The 26,334-nt window shown below is 32.5% G+C and overlaps 1 protein-coding gene across 1 annotated transcript; it reads right to left on the bottom strand.

Annotated features, from left to right (window-relative positions):
- Positions 1-4: 4 nt before the first annotated feature.
- On the bottom strand, positions 5-26,044 carry LOC111703794 (uncharacterized; the record flags this gene model as incomplete). Its single annotated transcript, XM_023475858.1, has 5 exons — positions 25,780-26,044; positions 10,803-10,913; positions 8,172-8,248; positions 1,087-1,561; positions 5-541 (listed from the first exon to the last, which is right to left on the bottom strand). Coding segments are annotated over exons 1-5 (1,230 nt in total), but the record flags the coding sequence as incomplete, so codon positions are not given.
- Positions 26,045-26,334: the final 290 nt, after the last annotated feature.

The following is a 26,334-nucleotide window of genomic DNA, read 5'->3' as shown; positions in this document are numbered from 1 at the left end:
AAAACTTGGAGGGGGTGTGGGAGGGGAAGGGGGTAGGAGGTGGATGAGTAGGAGTAGGAGGGAATTCTAAAGGAGTTTTAACAGTTTTGACATTAAGAAAAATAGGTTGAGGAGGTATGGGTTGAAGGATGGGAGGAAGAGGGTTGGATGGACGATAGGATACTCCTAGAGTATATCTTCCTTTCTTCTCTTCTCTCTTAGAGGTAGAGAAATCATTCTCTAGCTCCGTGAACCCAGGAACCGTAGATTCAAAACTTCTTCCGCTTTTAACCTTTCTTCTCTCCGCCTTGATCTTGTGTTCTCTTAATTCCTCTTCCTTTTCCTTCTCCTCTTCTTCTTCCTTCCTCTTCTCTTCTTCTTTCCTCTTCTCCTTCTTCTCCCTGGTATACTTTGCTCCTCGGATCGGAAGATTAAAATTCTTGTATTTTGAATCATATTTAGTTCTTGGTTTGGGTTTAGATTTAGTTCCCATGTTTCGAGGGAAGTTTTTAGTAAAAGTTCTAGTTCTGGGTCTTGGATCATAGATAGAGGTAGATGCGATCTAAACAAAAAAAAGATCAATTTTTTTACAAAACCTTTTGAAACAAGATATCTATTTTAAAAGTTTTCTTATATACAAACCAAAATACCGCGGGGTGGGGGGGGGTTTCTGGTTAAAAAAGAAAGTTTATTGCAGAGTAAAATAAAGAATAAAATTTTAACAAATCTGAACGATAGCGGAAACAAAAATCTGTCAGATTTAAATAAAGCAAAAAACATTTTTTTTAATTACCAGGTGGTTTGACCGGATTTAGCTTAGTATCCTACCCGGTGGTTTGACCGGATATAGTTTAGTATCCTACCTGGTGGTTTGACCGGATATAGTTTAGTATCCTACCTGGTGGTTTGACCAGATATAGTTTAATATCCTACCTGGTGGTTTGACCGGATATAGTTTAGTATCCTACCTGGTGGTTTGACCAGATATAGTTTAGTATCCTACCTTGTGGTTTGACCGGATATAGTTTAGTACCTACCTGGTGGTTTGACCGGATATAGTTTAGTATCCTACCTAGTGGTTTGACCGGATATGGTTTAGTATCCTACCTGCTGATTTGACCGGCCGACTGATCCTGTTGTGATAATCTCGTTCGAGATCTCATCCTCCTCAAACGTGTTGAACCCCCTCTCCTCATCCTTCTCACGGTTCACCTGGTTGTAAATATCAACGATGTCCTGTGGACGAGTTGTTCTATGTGTGGTGGTTCGTCGGTTTGTCGTTGTTGTTGCGGTTGTTGTGGTTGTAGTTGCAGCCGTTGTTGTTGTTTGTGGCTTTTGTGGGGGTGGGGTTGGACGAAAATCCACATTTTGGATTGATATCTTAAATTTTCCAGGTTGGGAACCATTATCCAGCTCCGGGTCCCTGGTTGGTATGAACTCTATGGCGGGGGGCGTGGTATGGAAGGAGGGTGGAGTCACGAGATACTTAGGGGTTTCCCGGACAGGTACAAACTGGGCTGACCCAGAATTGTCGCCGAGGGAGGTGAATTTGACCCCTTCATCATCATTTTCCTCATCCGATCTAAATAGAAATAATTGTTAGTGAACACAAACAAATATTATTTAAAAAAGAATATTTGTCAAATTGGTCTAAAGAGAATGACACCTATCATTCCAAAACAGAAAAAAAGCTTTAAATCACATAAACTCTAGTCATAAAAACTGAATTGAAGTATATAATGTTAGATTTTGTCAGGAAATTCTAGCTGTTAGAAATTTAGTTTTTTATTTTGACGGTTATTTATCGTTAAAACTGAAAAGGACAAACCCTAAATATTTTTTTTCTAAAAAATGTGGGCTGAACTTCATTGTGGTTTAGACCAACATTAACGCCAAATTCAACCCATTATCAAATTACGAATTATGTTAGATTAAATAATCAAAGTTTGAAAAATCAAAGGTTTACAACATTTGGTTGTAAATATATACTTTACTTCTTTTTAGGGAGAACAGTTTCTGTTTAATGTGAGGTTTATTGTTTAGAGAGAACAGTTTCTGTTTAATGTGAGGTTTATTGTTTAGAGAGAACAGTTTCTGTTTAATGTGAGGTTTATTGTTTAGAGAGAACAGTTTCTGTTTAATGTGAGGTTTATTGTTTAGAGAGAACAGTTTCTGTTTAATGTGAGGTTTATTGTTTAGAGAGAACAGTTTCTGTTTAATGTGAGGTTTATTGTTTAGAGAGAACAGTTTAGATTTAATGTGTGGTTTATTGTTTAGAGAGAACAGTTCCTCTGTTTAATGTGAGGTTTATTGTTTAGAGAGAACAGTTTCTGTTTAATATGAGGTTTATTGTTTAGAGAGAACACATTCTGTTTAATGTGAGGTTTAATGTTTAGAGAGAACAGTTTCTGTTTTATGTGAGGTTTATTGTTTAGAGAGAACAGTTTCTGTTTAATGTGATGTTTATTGTTTAGAGAGAACAGTTTCTGTTTAATATAATGTTTATTGTTTAGAATACAACACACAATCGTTCTGAAGATTAGATAGTTCACATTTTCTTTAACCTTCATTAATCTGAGATATTTTTAAACGTTCTTGAACTGATGATCTCGAACTCATAATCCTTCAATCTACAGGAAGTTCAAGAAATTTACATAATTTTCCCTGACTTATCATGCTTTAAACATATTTTTACATTTTCAGATCGTAAAAAATAAATCCTGCCAAGAATGATGGATGAGTTAGAGAATTTTTCAGAGAAAAGTTTTTAATTAGCTGAGAATAAGTTTAAAAATAGATATTTAGATAGATAGATAGATAGATAGATAGATAAATAGATAGATATATAGATATATTGATAGATAGATAGATAGATAGATAGATAGATATATAGATAGATAGATAGATAGATAGATAGATAGATAGATAGATAGATAGATAGATAGATAGATAGATAGATAGATAGATAGATAGATAGATAGATAGATAGATAGATAGATAGATAGATAGATAGATAGATAGATAGATAGATAGATAGATAGATAGATAGATAGATAGATAGATAGATAGATAGATAGATAGATAGATAGATAGATAGATAGATAGATAGATAGATAGATAGATAGATAGATAGATAGATAGATAGATAGATAGATAGATAGATAGATAGATAGATAGATAGATAGATAGATAGATAGATAGATAGATAGATAGATAGATAGATAGATAGATAGATAGATAGATAGATAGATAGATAGATAGATAGATAGATAGATAGATAGATAGATAGATAGATAGATAGATAGATAGATAGATAGATAGATAGATAGATAGATAGATAGATAGATAGATAGATAGATAGATAGATAGATAGATAGATAGATAGATAGATAGATAGATAGATAGATAGATAGATAGATAGATAGATAGATAGATAGATAGATAGATAGATAGATAGATAGATAGATAGATAGATAGATAGATAGATAGATAGATAGATAGATNTATCTATCTATCTATACATCTAACTATCTATCTAACTATCTAAGTATCTATCTATCTATCTATCTATCTATCTATCTATCTATCTATCTATCTATCTATCTATCTATCTATCTAACTAACTATACATCTAACTATCTATCTAACTATCTAACTAACTATCTATATCAAAGAATATATGTAACTACAGGGAAGAAGATCCAAAAAGTGAAAGAACTTAAACTATGTTATATTTCAAAGTGCACAGTGCACATATATCACTTAAGTTCTACACTTGAATCTGTATCTAAATTCTTCAAGTCAATATACTTTTGAACAGTAAATTAAGCAGTAGAGTCCTCGGGTGAAACTTTGGACGGTTAAACCTTCGACGCTGTAGATGCCTCTTTATGGAGTAAATCTTATTCTGTGGTCGCAGTTAATAAATATTAAACAGTAGTTAAATTAGATACGGATCGTTTGACTACAAGTAAGTTGTTAAACTGTACATACTTAGTTCAACCAGGGGCGGATACAGGATTTAAGTGAGGGGGGGGGCAAGATTTTTTAGGAAGAAAAAATTAATAATTAGGAACAAAAAATCGTGCCGCAGGCGAAATTTTTTTTTTTACTTAAAAGACTCAAAAAGAGTCAAAATTAATGACTAAAGACTAGATTTTTAACTTTATGGAACAAAATTAACGGATTAGAACAGGAATTTAGGAACAATTTAAAGATTGTTCAGGAATTAGGAACAAAAATAAATGATTAGGACAGGAATTTAGGAACAATTATAAGATTGTTCAGGAATTTGGAACAACATTAAAGGATTCGGACAGGGATTTAGGAACAATAAAAAGATTGTTCAGGAATAAGGAACAAAAATAATGGATTAGGACAGGGATTTAGGAACAATAAAAAGATTGTTTAGGAATTAGGAACAAAAATATTGGATTAGGACAGGGATTTAAGTTAGGTCGGACACAGTATTATATTTATAAAATTGGGAACATTTTTTGCCTCGAAATCTCAGGGAGGGGCTACGCCCCTCCCTGAATCTGCCAGGGGGTGGCGAATGTCCCCCGCCACCCCCCTGTATCCGCCCCTGAGTTCAACTACTTCTAGCAATTCATTAATTCCGACCTCTCTGTTGTATATATTAGTATTCGGTTGCTAGATCCCTGATAGGATAATAAACCGCGCATAATTCAAATTTGAAATGTTTGGTTCTTCGCGCCAAATATTGATGGATGAAGAAGAAATAGTTCGTAGATTAACTACAGAGGGGGTTAGTAGTTGGAAACATGTCAAACATGTATTTTAATGCCCCGGCAATTAACTGAAAATAAAACAGTCGTGGAAAATGCAATTTAAAAGGTATACATTTTTTTTCAACTGATTCATTTTTCTTCTAAATTCATCGAGGGGATGGGTAGGGGGGGGGGGTTTACCAATCTTGTAATTTTCTTTTTTAGACCATGTGAAAAATGTATTTTAATGATGCCCCGAAATAACTTAAAATTAAACAGTACAATAAGGATAAAAGAATCCGAAAGATACACATTTTTCTCAATTTAGACATTTTTCTTCTAATGTAGATTTATGAAAACAATTTGATATAAATATTATCTGTAACTATCTGTAAGTATTATCTTTACCCGGATGGTTCCAAAAAAGTGAAAAGTATATTATTGTAAATTACAAATTAAAGGGACTCCTCACATTATATCAACTGACCCTTCACTGATAGAATTTGGTTGATTTACAATGATACCATCGAAACCATAGAGTAATAAAACGAAGAGGTGAAACTTAGCTCAGGTGTACACAACCAACCTCCTTATTAATTAAAAAATAGAGTGGTCGGTTGTATACATCACGATATGTTTACGTATCTAACACTGTACACTTGTATAGAGAGTGATCGTATTTCTAAGGAGGTAGGTAGCTTCGTTTTATTACTCTATGATCGAAACCTTTGACCAAGTAAAAATGATAGAAAAACGAGATCTTCCTTATTGTTCTTTAGATAAAAATGTAAAGAGTACAATTATGAATAAATGTTGGCCATCCACCTCTGTTATTGGGAAATCACTTGCAATCAAGTTAACAGTCCCTTTAAGGGTTAAAAAACATGAATAAAGAACTACAAAAATATGTTTCCTTAAATTCATTTAGTTCCTCCGTCAAGTTAAAAATATAAAAAATCACACCGTGAAGATATTTCAAATTATTGTATCTAAAAACTCCATCTTCTAAAAAATCCTGGAAATTAAACCGAAAAAATTTTTTAGAAACCAATTTTAGACAATTTTGAGAATCTTTGCAAGAGTATCTCAAATCTGAGATATATTTATTCTAAACCGTGTCCCATGCATCTAATTGTCAGGTGGAATGGGNGGGAAGGGGTGCGGAAGGGTGGGGGTTTGTTATAAATTCCAACCGACACATATTGACATACTGAAGGGCGTTTTATGCATTTTTAAGTCTTTCACTATGTTTTTCAAAGTCATGCTTTAAAGGGATTATAAACTTAATTAGAAGTGATCCTCCATATATCAAACTTTCGTCTCAACAAAAATTATCAAGATATCTATCCAAGTTTTTTATTTCAAAATTAATATTTTCTTTTTTTGGTCTCTTAATAAAAGTCACGCGAGGAGAGGTAAAGAAGGAAATTGCCATAATTTAAACCTTTTCCAGTGGGTTCCGTTTTGAATAGGGGATGCAACTTTTTAATCGATGGTGCACACTTCGAATTACGTATCAAGTTTCTTAAAAGATCAATAAAATTATGAATCGATTGTAATTTATAAGGCCAGAGCTGGCAACTTTAGAATGAGATATCCTTAATCCCGATTACTTAATCTGAGTATCCAATGGACACACTTTTGATTTTCTTCTTAAACCGTTCTTTCTTGGATATAGTAGAGAAAAATCAAAAACCGGGTTTTCTAAATTAGAGAGTTCTTCTGTATATTAATCTTAAATGGCGCGCAAAATTTAAAATTTATCGGCTTCATATACGCGACTCTGATTGGTTGAATTTTATACACTTTTCAGGATACAAGCACAAGATTAGATTAGTCTCGATATTGAGAAAAGTGATGATCACGTATTAATCTCGATATCCACCATTCTAAAGTTCCCAGCTCAGTTCTTATTATCTGTGCAAATACATCTGATAGATATATAAGTTCTATTATAATATTGGTTCAAGCCTATACCCTCTTTTATCATTTGTCAAGAATATTTTCTAAATTAAAAGTATACTTTTTTTTGATGAAATGGATCTGATTACTAAGATAAGTTACTATTTGCTTTAAATCCTTTTAATAAAATAAAAAAGTACGGAATTTTGGAAAATACTTGGGAAAATTTAAAAACATATAATTAGGAAGTAAGGTGTTGAAGGTGGGTTGGGGCAGGTGGGAGGGGGGGGGTAATATTAATGATGNTTAATAACATAAACCAGGCAGACATACAATCTGTAAACACAGACTCACAACATTAATAACATAAACCAGGCAGACATACAATCTGTAAACACACACTCACAACATTAATAACATAAACCAGGCAGACATACAATCTGTAAACACAGACTCACAACATTAATAACATAAACCAGGCAGACATACAATCTGTAAACATAGACTCAAAACATTAATAACATAAACCAGGCAGACATACAATCTGTAAACACAGACTCAAAATATTAATAACATAAGTTGATTAATTTACACATCTTCTATAATCGATCTTTTTTATCATAAACAAACTCTTTAAATCCTTATTATTATTTTTATTATCATTATTATTATTATTATTATTATTATTATGATGTTTATTATTATCATTATTATTCTCATCATTAAAATATTATTATAATTATTGTATCATTGAGTGCAAATGGCGTAGTTTTCAATACTACATAAAAATCCTTAGATGGAAAGTAATGAATAAAATTAAAGTGGTTGAACTAGGAATGACTGGTTTCACTACTTCTACTGTAAGGTTGTTCATAGGTTTAAATTAACTTTTTCAGATTTCCTGAACTCATATTGATTTTTATGTACTGAGGTGGATTTGAATTTCTAATTCCTACATATCTGTAACCTGATGGTGTAAACCTTTTATGTTTCATACTTAGATTATTTTGTCTGACAGAATTCATAGTTTGAAATATCTAAGTCCTAAGATATAGGGATATCAGAGTTTGTGGGAAAACCTCAATTTCTTAATAAACTTTCAAAGTAATTTTGGGCTTGAACCATGATGGTTGAGCTAGGTTCAACTTGAACACCATTCATAACTTTCTAACTCTGAGTTACCTGAAGTCTGACCACGTGACATGTCTCGAAGCTGGTTTAGTAGAACATATTTACCTGAAGTCTGGCCACGTGACATGTCTTGAAGCTGGTGTAGTAGACTATATTTACCTGAAGTCTGACCACGTGACATGTCTAGAGGCTGGTGTTGAAGAATATATTTACCTGAAGTCTGACCACGTAACATGTCTTGAAGCTGGTGTTGTAGAATATATTTACCTGAAGTCTGACCACGTGACATGTCTTGAAGCTGATGATGTAGAATATATTTACCTGAAGTCTGACCACGTGACATGTCTAGAGGCTGGTGTAGTAGAATATATTTACCTGAAGTCTGACCACGTGACATGTCTAGAGGCTGGTGTTGTAGAATATATTTACCTGAAGTCTGACCACGTGACATGTCTCGAAGCTGGTGTAGTAGAATCCAAAAAATCTCCTGGGGTTACTGGTGCAGGCTAAACAAAACAAATAAAATCATTTTCTTCATAATCTAGTTTTATCTAATCTATTATAATCTAATTATCTAATATGCATTCTAAAGTTGATAATTTGACGAATTAATTACTCCAATGAACATAAAAATGGCTGATCAAAATTGATTGTGGCACTCCCAAGGGGTTTAGATGGTTAAAGTTAAGTGTTTGTTTGAAAAACTGTCAACATTTTTCAATTTTCAAAATCAACCAATTTAAAAGGATAAATTCGCAAAATTCTAAGTTTTACATTGCAAAAAAGTTAGAAAAAAGATTGCAAGAACTGGAAAAGGAAAATATGATAAAGATAAAAATTAATCAACTTTAATATTTTAAAAGCATGAAAATAATATAGGCATATTATTTAAAGTTAAAGTCCCCCATGTTGTCCCATCTTTTGTAGATATTCTTGAGCAATATATATTTATATATATTGTAGATATATAGTAGGTGGTGTAGATTTCTGCGTTCATTATATATATATATCTATATATGCACAAGCTATAGTGTATATATGTATATATATATATACAAGCTGTAGTGTATATGGGATTCCATCGCAGTAAAAACGATCTTGACATTTAACTTTTGCAACTCCCCAACCTTTTTATTGCAACCACCCCAAGCGTTGTAACTGCAACACCCCAAGCATTTATTGCATCTTTTCCTCTCTCTTCTAACTATAGGTTTAAAACTATGAATAGTCAAATTATCTAACATACGTAAAATATTTGCCTATTGTTGCACTGACTAAAATTTGAATTACTGAATAACTATCAAGACTTTTAACTATAATTCAATATAACTAAAATGCAACTATTCTACTATCTAACGTAAGCGTAATATTAAAGTTATCAATTATAAAGAATGCGAAGATAGCTATGCCCGATTTACAACGGTACCCTTGAAACTTTAATCTGTTAAAAATGTGGAAGATAACGTCGTTTTTCTAACTCCAGTCCCTATTAAGCATCTTAATATATATAAATATTAACAACTATCCAACCAGAGATTTTCTAACAGTAAAATTTTCCTACAATCTAACCATTCAGATATCAAACTATCAAACTATCTCATAACAAAACTATTCAATTATAAACTTTACGATTATAAAAATGTCTAACCATTTAACTGTCTAACTATTAAACAGTCTAACTATATCAATCCATTTAAGTATTAAAATATCTAACTATCTGACAATTTATCAATCAAACTATCAAACTTTCTAACAACAAAACTATTCAATTATAAACTCTCAACCCATAAACAATCTATCTATAATACTATCTACCCATTCAACTATCCAACTATAAAAATTCCTAACAATCAAAATATCTAAACATCATACTGTCAAAACATTTAACTATCAAACTATCAAATTAACAAACTATCAAATCGTCAACATACCTAACTAACCAACTAACTTACCATCAAACTATCAAATTTTAAAACCTAAAGACATCTAATTTGATCAAACTGTCCCGCCATCAAATTATCTAACCATGCAAATATCTAATCATCTAACTATCTAAATATCTAACTATCTTACTATCTAACTATCTAACTATCCAACTATCCAACTATCCAACTATCCAACTATCCAACTATCCAACTATCTAACTATCTAACTATCCAACTATCCAACTATCTAAACTATCCAACTATCCAACTATCCAACTATTCAACTATCTAACTATCTAACTATCTAACTATCCAACTATCTAACTATCTAACTATCCAACTATCTAACTACTTCCATCCTTAAGGTTTGGGGTAATTTGTACGACACAAATTACCCTTCAGCACACAAACTTGTATAAACAAAGTGCATAATGCACACTGCATGCTGCACAATGCACTCTAAAATCACTGCAGAACATTTTACAATTATAGAGAAAATTGCTGCAATTAGCAGGATTTTGTAGTCTTGCTTCGCATAAAAAAGAACAAGTATGGCAGCATACAAAATTGAATAATTATATTGATCGAACCAAAACATTTTATCTTCAGAATTATGATCTTATCAGAAAACAATTATTAAATCATTCCATATAAACATAATTGGAAAAATAACTTATATTGAAAAGAATTCAAATGAAAAAAGATGGTATTGAATAAAATGTAATATTTTCTTGACATTTATTTTACCTTTTGTTATCTATGTCGCTCTTCTAAAAAAAAAGCCTTTTCAAGGCTTTTATGCTGTTCATGGCCCGGCAATTTTTTATTTATCTACAGAATTTTCTTGTCTGTAATTCTGATCTAAATCTGACTCTCTAAAGTTCAAACACGACTATGTTCCCTGGTTAAAAGAAAATGTTTCATGTTTTTAGTTAATTGCCTTTATGGACCAAAGTTTATTTGTGTACAACGTCTTTTCTGTTAAATTTTCTTTGTGTTTTGTTTATGAAGCTGTGTTAGGAACATATTATTATTAGATGCATCCAACCCTTGTATCAGTTTAAACAGTATAACCCCGAACATGCATCTCCTCTTGGTGCAATTTCATCACTTTTTTTTTGGCATGTTTACTTACCGGAAGGTTTTTGTAAGGTTCCGCCTTGACCACTATTTTATATCTGCCGTTCTCCGCCCCTTGAAGGAGTTCGTCCCCATCTTCCGCCCAGCACAGGCTTACAACGATATTCTAAATAAAAAAAAATAAAATTATGTTTATTAAGTCTTTCTGATTCTGTATTTTATGTATGCTAGTAAGTGTATGTTAGTTACTGAATGTTTATCACGGGCATCCGTAGTACATTTGAATTTCCGAGCCGGGTCATTCTTTCCGGTCCCAGTTTGTACTGTACCGCACGGACATTGGGTTAATAAAGAAGACAATCTACAGGACTAGCTGGTGCAACATGGTTGACGCGGTCAGACTTCATTTATGTTGAATTAACTTTTACTGAAGGGACAGAGGTGAGTGTTATGCATATCTACATATAAATTGTATTAAATAAAGTACTAGTTAAAGTAAACGATCTATTCTAAACAGTTTTAATTTCTAACCCCTGTACAATACTTGATTTGTTAAAGTTATAAATATTAATTTTTTAAGGTTTCCCCGAACTAAAACAATACTGTTTTTTTATCGAATAAGGCTGAGTTTTAGTCTCTCATTTTTAGATTTGTTAAAAAAAATCGCAAAAGGCTTAATATAATCTAAGACATATCACATCTGTGAAATCCCAACTAAAAGCTCATTAACTTTTAAGATGTAGGGCCTCTTTTTAACTATTATGGTTTTCAAAATTACAGCGCATTAATAATCTTGAGTTTAACCGAGAGTGAAGATGTGCGTTCTGTGAATTCGGAACGGTTTAGATTATTTTATTGGTCTAAACCAGAGAAACATCATTCTCAAGGGTTCAGGCCATAGATGAAATATTTAACAGATTTAGTTAATCCAATAAATCAGCTTAAGACTAGCATTTAATTCTTGAGGACTTAATATTTTCTGCTTAGTTAAAAAGAATCAGTAAATATTAAAGAAATGTTAATGACGTGGATCCGATTCCATTTTTTTCCAGGATCCGTACCCGCATCAAAATTAAATGGGCCCGGAGTTTATGATATAAAAACATAGGTATTTTGTTCAAATACAAATAGTAATCAAAGTGGCTATTTAACAGATTCAGAATGAATTCTGAATGACACGTCTGTGATCTGAATTCTGACTTATCTATGCGTTGAAAGATACTTCGACTTTTAATTAAATTCTTAATCGTAATCTTAGTTAAAAGTTACAACCTTAATAACTTTAAAACAAGAGTATGCTCGAAAAAATAAACTGGCGTTTCAGTTGATTTCATATATTTTTCTTTACATGTAAACTCCTTGAAAATATTCTATATAATTCACGAGTTGTACTTTATATTTTTACAATCCACACATTCTAAAGGGTCAACGAATTGAATTTGTACATACCCGAGGTACAACGTTACCCTAGACACATTTGTTTCAGAAAAAATAATGAAAATATCCTTTTTTTGTCTGAAAATTGATCATTTCTGATTGCAGTTTCTTTATGAAGGGGATTTGCAGATTTATGAAGACAAAAAAGGAAAATTTATAACGAGGATATCTTCCCCACTGTTACTCAGATAAAGGTTGGAAGGGTACCGCTGTGAAGAGGGTAAATAACTGCTTGATATGAGGTTTGCTTGGAATTACATCCAGTCCAGCTTTCATTTATAGGAATTGAGGCTTAGTTACAAATTTTTAAAATCCTTTATTTTTACAACCAAATAACGTAGACCTCAAATATTTCAAATTATGAATTTCGTTAGATCAAATAATTTAAATTTGAAATATCAAAGGTTTACAACAAAGATTTGAAAATTTGAGTTTATGGCGCAAAGACTCCATTCCTTTGTAACAAGATAATACTGCAGCCGTAAGTTGCTGAATATATTCTTGTCAAAAAGTTTTAAGCTTTCATTTTGATATCAGCCATTTTTTATTAACCAGCTTATTTCAACTGATCAGCTGATTTCCATAAATCATCTAATTTTAATAAATTAGCTGATTCAATTCATAAGCTGATTACAATTCATCAGCTGATTTCAATTCATCAGCTTGTTTAAATTCATCATATGATTTTATTTCATCAGCTGATTTTATTTCATCAGCTGATTTCAATTCATTAGCTGATTTCAATTCATCCGCTGATTTCAATTCATTAGCTGATTTCAATTCATCAGCTGATTTCAATTCATCAGCTGATTTCAATTCATTAGCTTGTTTAAATTCATCATATGATTTTATTTCATCAGCTGATTTTATTTCATCAGCTGATTTCAATTCATTAGCTGATTTCAATTGATCCGCTGATTTCAATTCATTAGCTGATTTCAATTCATCAGCTGATTTCAATTCATCAGCTGATTTCAATTCATTAGCTGATTTCAATTCACCAGCTGATTTCAATTCATCAACTGATTTCAATTCAGTAGCTGATTTCAATTCATCAGCTGGTTTTAATTCATTAGCTGATTTAAATTCATCAGCTGATTTGAATTCATTAGCTGATTTCGATTCATCCGCTGATTTAAATTCATTAGTTGATTTCAATTCATCAGCTGATTTCAATTCATCAGCTGATTTCAATTCATCAACTGATTTCAATTCATCCGCTGATTTCAATTCATCAGCTGATTTCAATTCATCCGCTGATTTCAATTCATTAGCTGATTTCAATTCATCAGCTGATTTCAATTCATCAGCTGAATTCAACATCCATTGGAAGATTTGAAGATGATTCCTGATTAATTTACTCCTTGATGAAAACTGCTGAGTTTGACAAAGAATCGTTTAGCACGAAAATGAGAATTAATTTATAATAAATTCTTTCTTCATTGATTTGAATTAAGGAAGAACTCAATATAACCAGTGGGAGGGGATGGGGAGGGGGAGGGGAGAGAAGGGCTTGGTTTATGTCTTCTGAGTGTTGATGGTTCCGGGCTTGAGTGGGGGGCATGACTTTTTCCGGAAGTTGAACTCCTCAAAATATCTCGAAGTGCCACTATATATTATTTACAGAAGTTCATTTAAAAATTCAGTTCTAATATATAGATAATGATAATAATAATAATAATAATATATTTCAACATTAAGATTTGTAAAAACATTTTTTTTACAATTCGTTTTACTGAACCATACATATTGAATAAACTAAGGTTTACTGTGGTTACCAAATTGACTGATTATAGTTGTAAAGCCCATCCGCTACATGTAGAATACTAACTTTAGTTGGAGGAAGATAATTCAGAACATAACCTTATCATGCATCAGTATAGTTAAAGGTCTAGATAAACCTCCATGTCAAAGGTTTTAGAAGTTTATTATTATGAGTTGCAAATATCATTTTGCAAGGTTTAGAAGTATACTATTCATACTGTGAATTGTATAAGGTTATGTTTGAAACAAAAATTAATTTGTTACACATAAAGATAGTACTGTTCTATTTATGGTTTGATGAATCACTCTCTACTCTATCTAGGGTATGGAGTACGTGTCTACTACAACATTAGGAGTCCTGAATCTTGATGGAAGAATATAATGTTTACGGATTTTTGAGATTTATCTTAAACTTAACAACATAAAGCTTTTTTAACTTATTATTAGGTTAAAATGCGGTGTAAAGTGTCTATCATATGTATCCAGAGCTGAGAACTTTTGAATGTTGAATATCGGGATTAATGCTTGATCCTCTCTTTTTCTTAATCTCCAGATTTTTAACCGATCGGTATTAAGAATATCCCGTTCTATCCAGGTTCTTGTATCCTTTGTATCCAGGTTCACCTATCCTATGTATTCAGGTTCTCCTATCCTATGTATCCAGGTTCTTCTATCATATGCATCCAGGTTCTCCTATCCTTTGTATCCAGGTTCCCCTATCCTATGTATCCAGGTTCTTCTATCATATGTATCCAGGGTCTCCTATTATTTGTATCCAGGTTCTCCTATCCTATGTATCCGGGTTCTCCTATCCTATGTATCCAGGTTCTCCAATCCTATGTATCCAGGTTCTTCTATCCTATGTATCCAGGTTCTCCTATCCTATGTATCCAGATTCTCCTATCCTATGTATCCAGGTTCTCCTATCCTTTGTATCCAGGTTCCCCATTCCTTTGTATCCAGGTTCATCTATGCTATGTTTCCATGTTCTCCTATTGAATGTATATCTGTGTGTTTGATGTATCCCGACCTCAGATTAAAGATAATTCCTTGCCTTGTCATGATCCCTGGTATACAGATAACCTGGAGATTCTAAATTCTAGAACCATCCTTAAATTTAAGAACAATCTCTACCCCCCCCCTCCCCCACCCACGGTCCCTTTGTAAGAAAAAAAAATAGTATCGGAAGGATTTAAGTAGATTTGATAAAATTTAAACTTGATATTCGTCATCATATTAGTCGATCAAAATCAGTACAAAATGTCTTTTTTATTTAACATCTTTCTAAAAAAACTAAATATTAAGGTTTGAAATTAATTTTAGGGACTTTAGTGTAAGTGTCATTTCAAGTAACCCTTCATGTAAAGATGGTAATGCCCGATTCATAACAGTACCTCTGAAAGTGTTTTTTGATCAAGTATGAACTATAAATCAATACTTATAATCTTGAAAACTGATTATTTTCAATTCAGGTTTCTATACAAAAGTCATCTGCGGAAGTTTAGGAATTATCAGAAATCAACGCTTTTAAACCTGGAACAACCACAACATCTTCCACACTGCGCATCAGATGAAGTTTTCAAGGGTACCGTTGTGCATTGGACTTTGCCGTCTTTGCATGGAGGGTCACATAAAAATACTCCTACAAGGTAATAATGCAAGTAAAGTTAATTGCGGCTCTGGGCGGTATTTGTAAACAAGAATAGATGCATCAGTAGCCGAGGAGGATAAAAGCACTTGATTTTGAAAATTCACATAATAGTTTCCTATGAACAGAATATTTCATGGATTTTTTTAAGTGCAAGATGGATTCCATTTCAGGCTGTGACATCTATCTTGTGTTTACTTTAGTGCCCGGAGACAGTACACTGCAGTACGAAAAATGCGCACACCTCTGAAATAACATTCCTTGCCTTATTACCTTGCTTTAACCAATCTAATTGTCGAAGAAAGGAAAACGCAGTAAAAAAATTCATGAGTGTAACTCGTGCTGTACAGACATGTTTATGCAGCCTGGAAATCATGGCAATAAAACTAAACGAAAACTATTATTTTGTCTTTATGTTTTCTTATATTTTCAGAACAGGGGTTTATTCAACCCAACAAATAATTAAAAAATAAAAGATAGTTTTCAGACATGTTTTTAATGATTAAAATAAAGTTTACAAAAATATAATTCTGCATTGATTCAGTACATGGAAAGCGATATCACTGCCGTATTGGTTCTTTCTTTTAATTAGAAATACTGCTCAGGACTCTGTAATTAAAAAACTTAAAAGGTATTAGAAATAATTATTAATTAAAAAATAATCTAATTACAACATCTGGAGGAGCATTTCTGGTTAATAGAGGTAAAAATACGATCAATATTCCGTTATTCATTTACATGCAGGGTAATCCACGAAGGTTGAGACTGAGACGATTGCACGGAATTGTATCCTTATATTCAGAACTCCCTGCAACCGTAAACAGGTTTCAGAGACGATTGTACGGAATTGTATCCTTATATTCAGAACTCCCTGAGCCCAAAATTTAAAAGAGTATCGTTGAACGAAACTAACGAGTTTCTTTTTTGGGGTCTTAGCATTTGTGTAGATTTTAATTTAAGAGATTCGAAAAAATGGAGAATATAAACAAATTGAAAGAATAATATTTCATTACAAAAATAAATTGATATTCACAAAACTGCCTAACCCCATTCGTGAAACCCGGGTTTTAAAACTGGTTTTCAGAACAATACTCTGTCTTAAGTTTTGGGCTCAGCAACCGTAAACAGGTTTCAGAGACGATTGTACGGAATTGTATCCTTATATTCAGAACTCCTTGCAACCGTAAACAGGTTTCAGAGACGATTGTACGGAATTGTATCCTTATATTCAGAACTCCTTGCAACCGTAAACAGGTTTCAGAGACGATTGTACGGAATTGTATCCTTATAATCAGAACTCCTGCAACCGTAAACAGGTTTCAGAGACGATTGTACGGAATTGTATCCTTATATTCAGAACTCCTGCAACCGTAAACAGGTTTCGCTGCTCTTTTCCAAATCAATAAGCCATTAAAAGACTATATTCAACGCAGAAGATTTAATTTAACCTAAAAATCGTCATATTTTGGGAGTTTCCGGTCGTCTTTACAGTCTCATCTTTTTGTGGGTAACCCTGTATTGGTTACAATAAGTAAATATAGTGAAGAATGAACATTCATCTTTCTTTCTATCGACATTTAACCTACAGTGCATTAACCCTGTAAGGTTGATTTAGAGTCCTGTTGATTTAAACAATTAAGCTGTGTGATAAATGGACCTATTAGATGAAGGTGTGGTAGTGTAGCGTGTTGACCGTATTTTATAAAGGTCGTAGGTTAATATTAGACCAATATAGGGTATATAGGTAATTAAATATCAGAGATATCGATACAGTCACGGTATCCTTCCGTACTGTTATCCTACCGTACTGTAGGGATACACGTTATCCGGTCTATAACCGCGTATACGTTATCCTTCCGTACTGTTATCCTACCGTGCTGTAGGGATACACGTTATCCGGCCTATAACCTTATAACTGCAAGATATACGTTATCCTTCTGTACAATAGAGTGTATACACAGTATCCTTCCTTACTGAAAGAATGCACATTGCTCGGTATTCTTTCGTAATCGTATTTATAATTTAAGGAGTACATGGTATACTTCCGTGATAAGAAACAACAATGCAATGCTTTTTAGAGGATTTATGAAAGTACCACTAAACTAAGAAATTATAAACTACGACTGGTTTTCTCCGTTATGCAGATTTTCAGGGGAAAAAGTACACACAGTGGAAGTTATTGTTTTGTTCAAAAATAAAAATCTGCAAGACCTTTCTGGGTGCCCAACTTCCTCTCTGTATCCGCTAGGGAGTATAAAGGTCAACTCATGAGTATTATGAAGAACAAAGGAATTCTGAATGCTCAACACCGCTGACCTTAACAGTTTTATCTTTTGCAAACAGTTTCGGGATTAAAAGAAACTAGAAAACAGAGCCGAGAACTTTAGGTTGGGATACATAGAGCTGAGCTGCATAGCTCAAATCGATATTTAATAGTTACACATTACAACATTATTTAGAAATATTAGAATTCTAAAAATGAAGTAAAAAATATTTACATTTTCAATTTTACACAACGATTCTCCATTCCCTTTTATGTCTAGATTTAAAGAATATGCATTGAATATTAAAGCGCAATCAAACCAAATTAAGAAGGGTTAAAGAGCGTCCTGCTGAAGGTTTAGACGAGTGGGGGGGGGGTTAGTTGTTTAAGATATTATTACTTGATGTCATAAGTATTAACCTTTAATTTTTTTAATTATCAAATTAGAAAAAAAGTTCTAAAATTTAATTTAAATTAAAACAGTTTTTCCATTTCAGATTTTCTAGTTTTGAGCTATTTCTACGGAAGAGTGTACAGTTAAAGAACTTTTTAAATAAAACTTGTTCATTCACCGAACAGTAAAATTGACCATTCCTCATTCTCTGTCCCCTTGATTCCCTTCCTCCCCCCCCCCCTTTCCCTCCATCCCTTATATCATCCTTCCCCCGTTTCGAACTCCTTTCGGCCTCGCTTCTCATAATTTTCTCTAGATGAGGCGAGATGTCAATATTTCTATACTGAATTATAAATGTTTATAAACCCAGCCCCAGGCAGTGAATGAGGTATATCCTCAGGCCTCAGGGCTATTCTTATATATAATGCCTTAATCAGTTTAAACATATAGATTAGGATGGATCAATATCAAGCTGGATGAAAGTTTTAGCTTCAGAGTCTCTATAACGTAAACTTTCAAATTGAGCGGTTAAATATAAAGGGTTACCCACAAAGGATGAGATTGTAAAGACGACCTGACACTCTTAAATATGACGTTTCTTAAAATGTGTATATAAATTATTTCTATCGAAATCTAAAAGTTTTAAAGATTGAATTTAAGAATCACAGAAAATTCGCAAGTTTTAGTTCTGGTCTAATTTTTTTCTTAGCATTAGATATACGCTGTTCAGTTGAAACCTTAAGAACCATTGAAAAACAATTTTTCCGTGAAAATTAGACTAAAACTGAAAATACCGAATTTTCTTATTACAATTTTGCAAATTTTCTGTTTTAAAATTTTTGATTTCGATAGAATTTTCGGGCCATTGGAGTAACAAAAATAATTACAAATTTTCAAAAAATATTGAAAAAAACACCTTCAGGAGAGTTGCAGAAAAAAGATACAATTTTGCACCAGGCACCACAAATTACACTTTTTTGCAGGTTCACCCTGTATATAATCTCTGTTTGTTTAGATGTTTGAAAACAGGATTACCCACGAAGGATGAGACTGTAAAGACGACTTGAAGCCCTTCAAATATGATGATCCCAAGCAGAGGCGAATACAGGATTTAAGTGAGGGGGGTGTTAGATTTTTTTCGGAACAAAAAAATCCAAATTTAGGAACCAAAAGACGTGAAGAATGCGAGATTTTTTTTTACTTTCCTGTTTTGCACTAGGTTTTCTTTCCTTGAAGTGCTATTGAGAAGCTATTCTGAAATATCAGGGGGGGGGGGCGGCAGGTATCCGCCCCTGATCCCAATATGAATTATGAATATAACTAAACAGACAATAAAAATTTCGTACAATCGTCTCTGAAGTCTCATCCTTTGTGGGTAACCCTGTTTAGTGTATAACCCTGTAAAGTTGAATGGGTTGACTTTTACCGGGTAAACCCCAGGCAAAGCTGGGTTCCCAAGCTAGTATAATGAAAATGAGGAAGGAAAAGGCGTGTACTGAATTAAACCCGAATATACTAAAATCATAGAGAATAGAATATATAGAGAGGAATTAAAAGAATCTCTCGGTATGAATTTTTTCAGTCCCTTTCAGCCTGAAAGGGAGTTCAAAGTGTACAAATCATGTAAATGTTCACAAATTATATGCAGTAGAGTACATTAATACAGTATGTTCCCTAGACTATTCATTTCAATTTCGAATTTTTTAAACTGTTAAATAAACTTTATAATGAATTAGGTGAATAAAAAACATCATTTGATTTATAGTTATAACGGAAAATCATTGTTTGTAAAGTGTAAGGCATGGAGTCTATGTGAAATGATCATTGGTCAATTATGATACCAGCCTATTTCATAATTTGGTTTTCTTTTAACAATAATTTTAGATTTTCTATAAAATGATATTCCAGGGCCCAACAGGTTATATAGCATAAATATGTGAAGTACACCTGCAGTATGGAAATAGTACAACAAAATGGCCGTTTTACACTTTTCTCTAGTAAATTCCTCTCTATATATTCTATTCTCTATGACTAAAATATTATTATAAGGGTGTGTGTACGGAATGTATTGTTCAATTGGAGTATGACTTGAAATACGAGTCTACAGGGGGAATAAAAAAACAGTAAGTTTCGAGAAGTAATCTTAAATTCTATGATTTCAAAATATTACTGTTCTGATTTCACAGATTTCTTAATTCAAATTAAAAATGCATGCTAAATAAACTTGCTCAAATTTTAATCTATGATTTAAAAATTATCAAACAAATTATAAAATTGAAAGAAGAATTCTACATTTTAAGAGACTAATGACGTAGTTTTGAGTGACACTTCTTTTAATGAGTGGCATGTCCGATTCACAACAGTACCCTTTAAACCCTAGCATTATCAAGGATGACGTAGATCTCTGGTTTTTCAGTCTCAAAAATGATAATTCTAAATTGTGGTTTCACTTTAAAAGTGTCTTGCGGATTAATGCAGGAGCAACAACGAAGAAAGTTGTCAGAATTCTGCTTATTTTACGATATAAAAAAGACGAAATGTTCCTCCTAGTTGATTTGTTGTGAATCATACATTTAAATGGAAGTCGCTTAAATGTAAAGGGAGTGTTCGCGAAAAACAAAAGGAGGTATAGGCGAAAAATAAGCGCTTTTAAATGCTACTAATCTTACTTCTATCCGTTGCGTCTAATTTTTTTATTTTTCATGATCTGAGAGTTACTTTTGAAAACAGGAATACTGTTTCGAGGATATTTGATAATGAAGACGACATTTTCATAATTTCCAGGAATGTTCGAAAATCCAGCGCAAGCGAAATATTATTTAACAAAACGAAATCAAAAATATTATGAAAAATTAACTATATACGAATGCGTCGAAAAATAATCGATGACTATTGTTTGTATGAATGATTTGTTTGTAATTGAATTGATTATTTTACGATCCGAGTTGAATGTTGCAACTTTCCGAATTTGTATGGACGCTGCGTTCTTCGGTATGAGTCGTTTTTAACCATTTTATCCTTATAGACGCAACAGATAGAATATAAGATTAGTAGCGATCAAAAGCACTTATTTTTCGCCGCAAGCCTATAATCCCCCTTCATTTTTCGCGAACACTCCCTTTAAGTCTGCAGTTTCTTTCAGGGTAAAAATGGGGTTGAAAGTGAAGGCTCCCTGACTATTTCACCTCGACATGTTATCCCCGATGATTGTATGAAGTTGAGCCTGCATATTTTTCAAAATGTTTAATGATCTCAATATGAATATTTTATACATTTACGAGCCTCCATTCTTCATCAACTATTCAACACCAATATTTTTCCTTCTGGATCATTTCTCTATTCTGTATATTTTTCTATTCTGTAATTTTTCTATTCTGTATATTTTTCTATTCTGTATATTTTTCTATTCTGTATATTTCTATATTCTGTATATTTCTCTATTCTGTATATTTTTCAATTCTGTATATTTTTCTATTCTGTATATTTCTCTATTCTGTATATTTTTCTATTCTGAATATTTTTCTATTCTGTATATTTTTCTATTCTTCCTCCCTTTTTATCTGTCTCATTTTTACAATAACCACCCCCCCCCCACATCGATTTTTTGCTGAATATTTCATATTTCTGACTAAATCTGGCATCTTTATTCATTTGAGAAAATTAGCATGTCATTTCTCATGAGAAGAAACTTAATGGTTCAGCTTACAAAATCCAACCACAAGTAACATTACAGAGAGAGCAGAAAAGGACCATAATCATAGACAAGTAATATCACAGAGAGAGCAGAAAAAGACCACATTTATAGATATGTAATACCACAGAATGAGCAGAAAATGCCCGATCCTTCCCAAATGTGTACAATCCAATGTACCAGATGTTCATTGTCTGGTTTATACTATGTCTATAACTATAAGATGTTGTTCTGTAGTGCTTGTTTTACACTATATCTATGACTAGATTTTGTCTTGTAGTGCTTGTTTTACACTACATCGATGACTAGATCTTGTCCTGTAGAGTATGTTTTACACTATATCTATAACTAGATCTTGTCCTGTAGTGTCTGGTTTACACTATATCTATGACTAGATCTTGTCCTGTAGTGTCTGGTTTACACTATATCTATAATTAGATCTTGTTCTGTAGTGTCTGGTTTACACTATATTTATGACTAGATCTTGTTCTGTAGTGTCTGATTTATACTATATCTATGACTAGATCTTGTCCTGTAGTGTTTGGTTTGCACTTTATCTATGACTAGATCTTGTCCTGTAGTGTCTGGTTTACACTATACCTATAACCAGATCTTGTCCTGTAGTGTCTGGTTTACACTATATCTATGACTAGATCTTGTCCTGTAGTGTCTGGTTTACACTATATTTATGACTAGATCTTGTCCTGTAGTGTCTGATTTACACTATATCTATGACTATATCTTGTCCTGTATTGTCTAGTTTACACTATATCTATGACCAGAACTTTTCCTGTAGTGTCTGGTTTACACTATATCTATGACTATATCTTGTCTGTAGTGTCTGGTTTACATTACATCTATGACTATATCTTGTCCTGTAGAGTATGTTTTACACTATATCTATGACTAGAACTTTTCCTGTGGTGTCTAGTCTATTCTTTATCTATGACTATATCTTGTCCTTTATTGTCTAGTTTCACTATATCTATGACTAGAACTTTTCCTGTAGTGTCTAGTCTATTCTTTATCTATGACTGCAGTTAAACCTCAGAATATATATAAATTAACTTTCGTCCGGAAGCGTATTTGTTTTCAAAATGTTTCTCACAGACAACACTAAATTTTCCCGGAGTCCTGAAACCTGGCCTTCCTGTGAAGTTACTCCACGTTTTTTTTAAACTTTTCATCTTTTGGAAAAGAATGAATCTTGTATGTTTGATCCGTGTTACAATTTAACACTGAACAATCCTCATGCTTGTTTATACTGAGAAATCATGTAACTGATCAAAACAAATCCCCCCAAGAACAGTGTACTACATGTACACAATAACATACCAATACATGTTCACAATGTCATACCAATACAGGTGCCACCAGAGCCCAAAACTTAAGACAGAGTATCGTTAAAAAACCAGTTTTGGAACCTGGGTTTCACGAATGGGGTTAGGTAGTTTTGTGGATATCAATATTTTTGTTATAAAATATTGTTTTATTTGGTTTCTTCATATTATCCATATTTTTTGAACCTCTTAAATCAAAATCTACACAAATGTTAAGACCCCAAAAATGAAACTCGGGAGTTTCGTTCAACGATACTCTTTTAAATTTCGGGCTCTGTTATTCTATAGTATATATATTCTGAGAGTTAAACACTAGCTCCTAGCGTACTATAGGATATGGCAGAGCTGTCAATCATACCCAAACCAAATCAATCAATTTGAATGAATGGAATTATCCAATCAAACATAAATCAGAGAGAATCAAATGCAAGGTTTCATTAGAGTTTAAATTATCTCTAGGTATACCAGAGAGCAGAGGAACCAACTAGGGGTAAGACCTCGGCAACTCCAAGATTAAATTTACAATTTAGAAACTTCTACTTGAATATTATTTATATATCTACTGACATTATAAGAAAATCATTTTGAAGTTTGATTAAAAACGATTTAAATTGATTAAATGATGATCAAAGATAATTTATGATTGGGCACTCCTTCCTTCATAGGGGTTCTAACTTTTTGTGCATCAATATTTTGGGTGCAATAATTTCTTATCTGATATTTGGTATATAGTATATCTGGTATCTGGTATCTGGTATCTGGTATCTGGTATCTGGTATCTGGTGTCTAGTATCTGGTATCTGGTATCTGGTATCTGGTATCTGGTATCTGGTATCTGGTATCTGGTATCTGGTATCTGGTATCTGGTATCTGGTATCTGGTATCAGGTATCTGGTATCTGGTATCTGGTATCTGGTATCTGGTATCTGGTATCTGGTATCTGGTATCTGGAATCTGATATCTGGTATCTGATTTTTACGAATAGATTTATGTAGAACTATAATATATTTTAATCATGAATATAATGTCTATAAAACCAAAAGGTGGGAGGGCTAGGATTTAAAACAACTATACCATGAGTCTAGGATATAATTAGGATACAATAACATGAGTCTAGGATGCAACATCTCATCTTAGTTAAACTCCAGTTCAATCTTTTTTTTATCATCTCTTAATCTCAGCTGAACTCGGACTTAATCTCATCTTTAAAATCTCTTAATCTCGAGTCAACTCCAGTTTAATCTAATCTTTTCAATCTCTTAATCTCTAGTCAAATCCAGTTTAATTTAATCTTTTTAATCTCTTAATCTCTAGTCAACTCCAGTTTAATCTAATCTTTTCAATCTCTTAATCTCTAGTCAACTCCAGTTTAATCTAATCTTTTTAATCTCTTAATCTCTAGTCAACTCCAGTTTAATCTAGTCTTTTTAATCTCTTAATCTCTAGTCAACTCCTGTTTAATCTAATCTTTATAATCTCTTAATCTCTAGTCAACTTCAGTTTAATCTCATCTTTATAACCTCTTAATCCCTAGTCAACTCCAGTTTAATCTAATCTTTTAAATCTCTTAATCTCTAGTCAACTCCAGTTTAATCTAATCTTTTTAATCTCTTAATCTCTAGTCAACTCCAGTTTAATCTCATCTTTATAATCTCTTAATCTCTAGTCAACTCCAGTTTAATCTAATCTTTATAATCTCTTAATCTCTAGTCAACTCCAGTTTAATCTAATCTTTATAAGTTTGACAGACAATATTCAAGGATTGGTCATTAGATTTAGAGACAGACTGAGTCAGGATAGAAATGTTTAATAAATATTCAAGAAACTCAAGGTAAACATTAGAATTTCATTTTCAACAAGAATGACAGTTATCAAAATTATAAAAAGTAAGACCCATAAAACTTTGGAAAATGAAGACTAAAATTATCAATTTTTTGCGTATTTGATAATATTCTAAAGCAAATAATTTTTCAATATATTGAATAGTCGTGTACATGATGTTTCATGTTCATTGGACTAACAGTCCAGCTATTCCATAGTTTTATGGATCTCACTGTATTCGGAAATATTTGTTTGTGATGAACAAGTACTTAATGCATAATGAGAGCGAAACTATTTTCTTTATGTTGGTTTGAACCCGGGGAGGTTAAATTATATTTAATTATGATTTTTAATAATTGCAATTTCGTGTGAGAAAATAAGAGAAATTAAACCAGTGTTTATAGATATATATGTTTCAATGAAAACTGTGAATTTTGATGTAGTAGGGTGTCTGGACAGGGTTACACAAAGGCTGAGACTGAAAAGACGACCTGAAACTCTTCAAAAGTGACTTTCTCAAGGGTTTAAATTACGTCTTCTTCCATAAATATGTGATAATTCTGCACAGTCGTCTCTGAAGTCCCATTCTTTATGGGAAGCCCTGTATACTTTAAAGTAAATATTTTCTATCAAATCAAATCAAATATGGATGTAAATATTTGAAAAGTACTTACCAAGAGAAGAATGTGCAATAAACACTTCATGTTGATTTTGGTTGATTATAGTCCCTTCTCTAACCCAGGACTGGTTGACTAGATACTGTCTTTGGGTTGATTTGTTGATTGACTGGGTTGATTGTATACTCTGTAGTTGACTAGATACGGTTGACTAGAGGAAAAGAAAGGTTAGCGGAAAACTATTTCATTTTTCCGCTATATTTTCACAAATGAGGGCCGGGTTCACTACTAATAATTGTCCACTATCTCATTTTGATTCACAATTCTGAAAAATCAAATTAATCATAAAATCTGAGAAAATGAGATCATTATTAAGAGAAAACCTGACAAAGAAACTGAAAATTTGCCTCAAACTTGAATTTTCTAATCTTTATATCGTTCCAACCTGATGTCGTGGACCCATTATATTTCAGACAGAGGATTCTGTTAGATACAATAGTCTGAAATATTTACACCATCAAGTTGCAAAGATAAAGGGATTAAAAGATTAAGTTTTCTGGAAGTTATAAAAGGTCAATGGATTGGTTTGAATCAGTCACAAGTATTAACTTT

This window comes from Eurytemora carolleeae, unplaced genomic scaffold, assembly GCF_000591075.1.
Source record: "Eurytemora carolleeae unplaced genomic scaffold, Eaff_2.0 scaffold114, whole genome shotgun sequence".
In the NCBI taxonomy this organism is placed as follows: Eukaryota; Metazoa; Arthropoda; class Copepoda; order Calanoida; family Temoridae; genus Eurytemora; species Eurytemora carolleeae.
The sequence above is the reverse complement of the archived record's forward strand: the minus strand, read 5'-3'. Positions and strand labels throughout refer to the sequence as shown.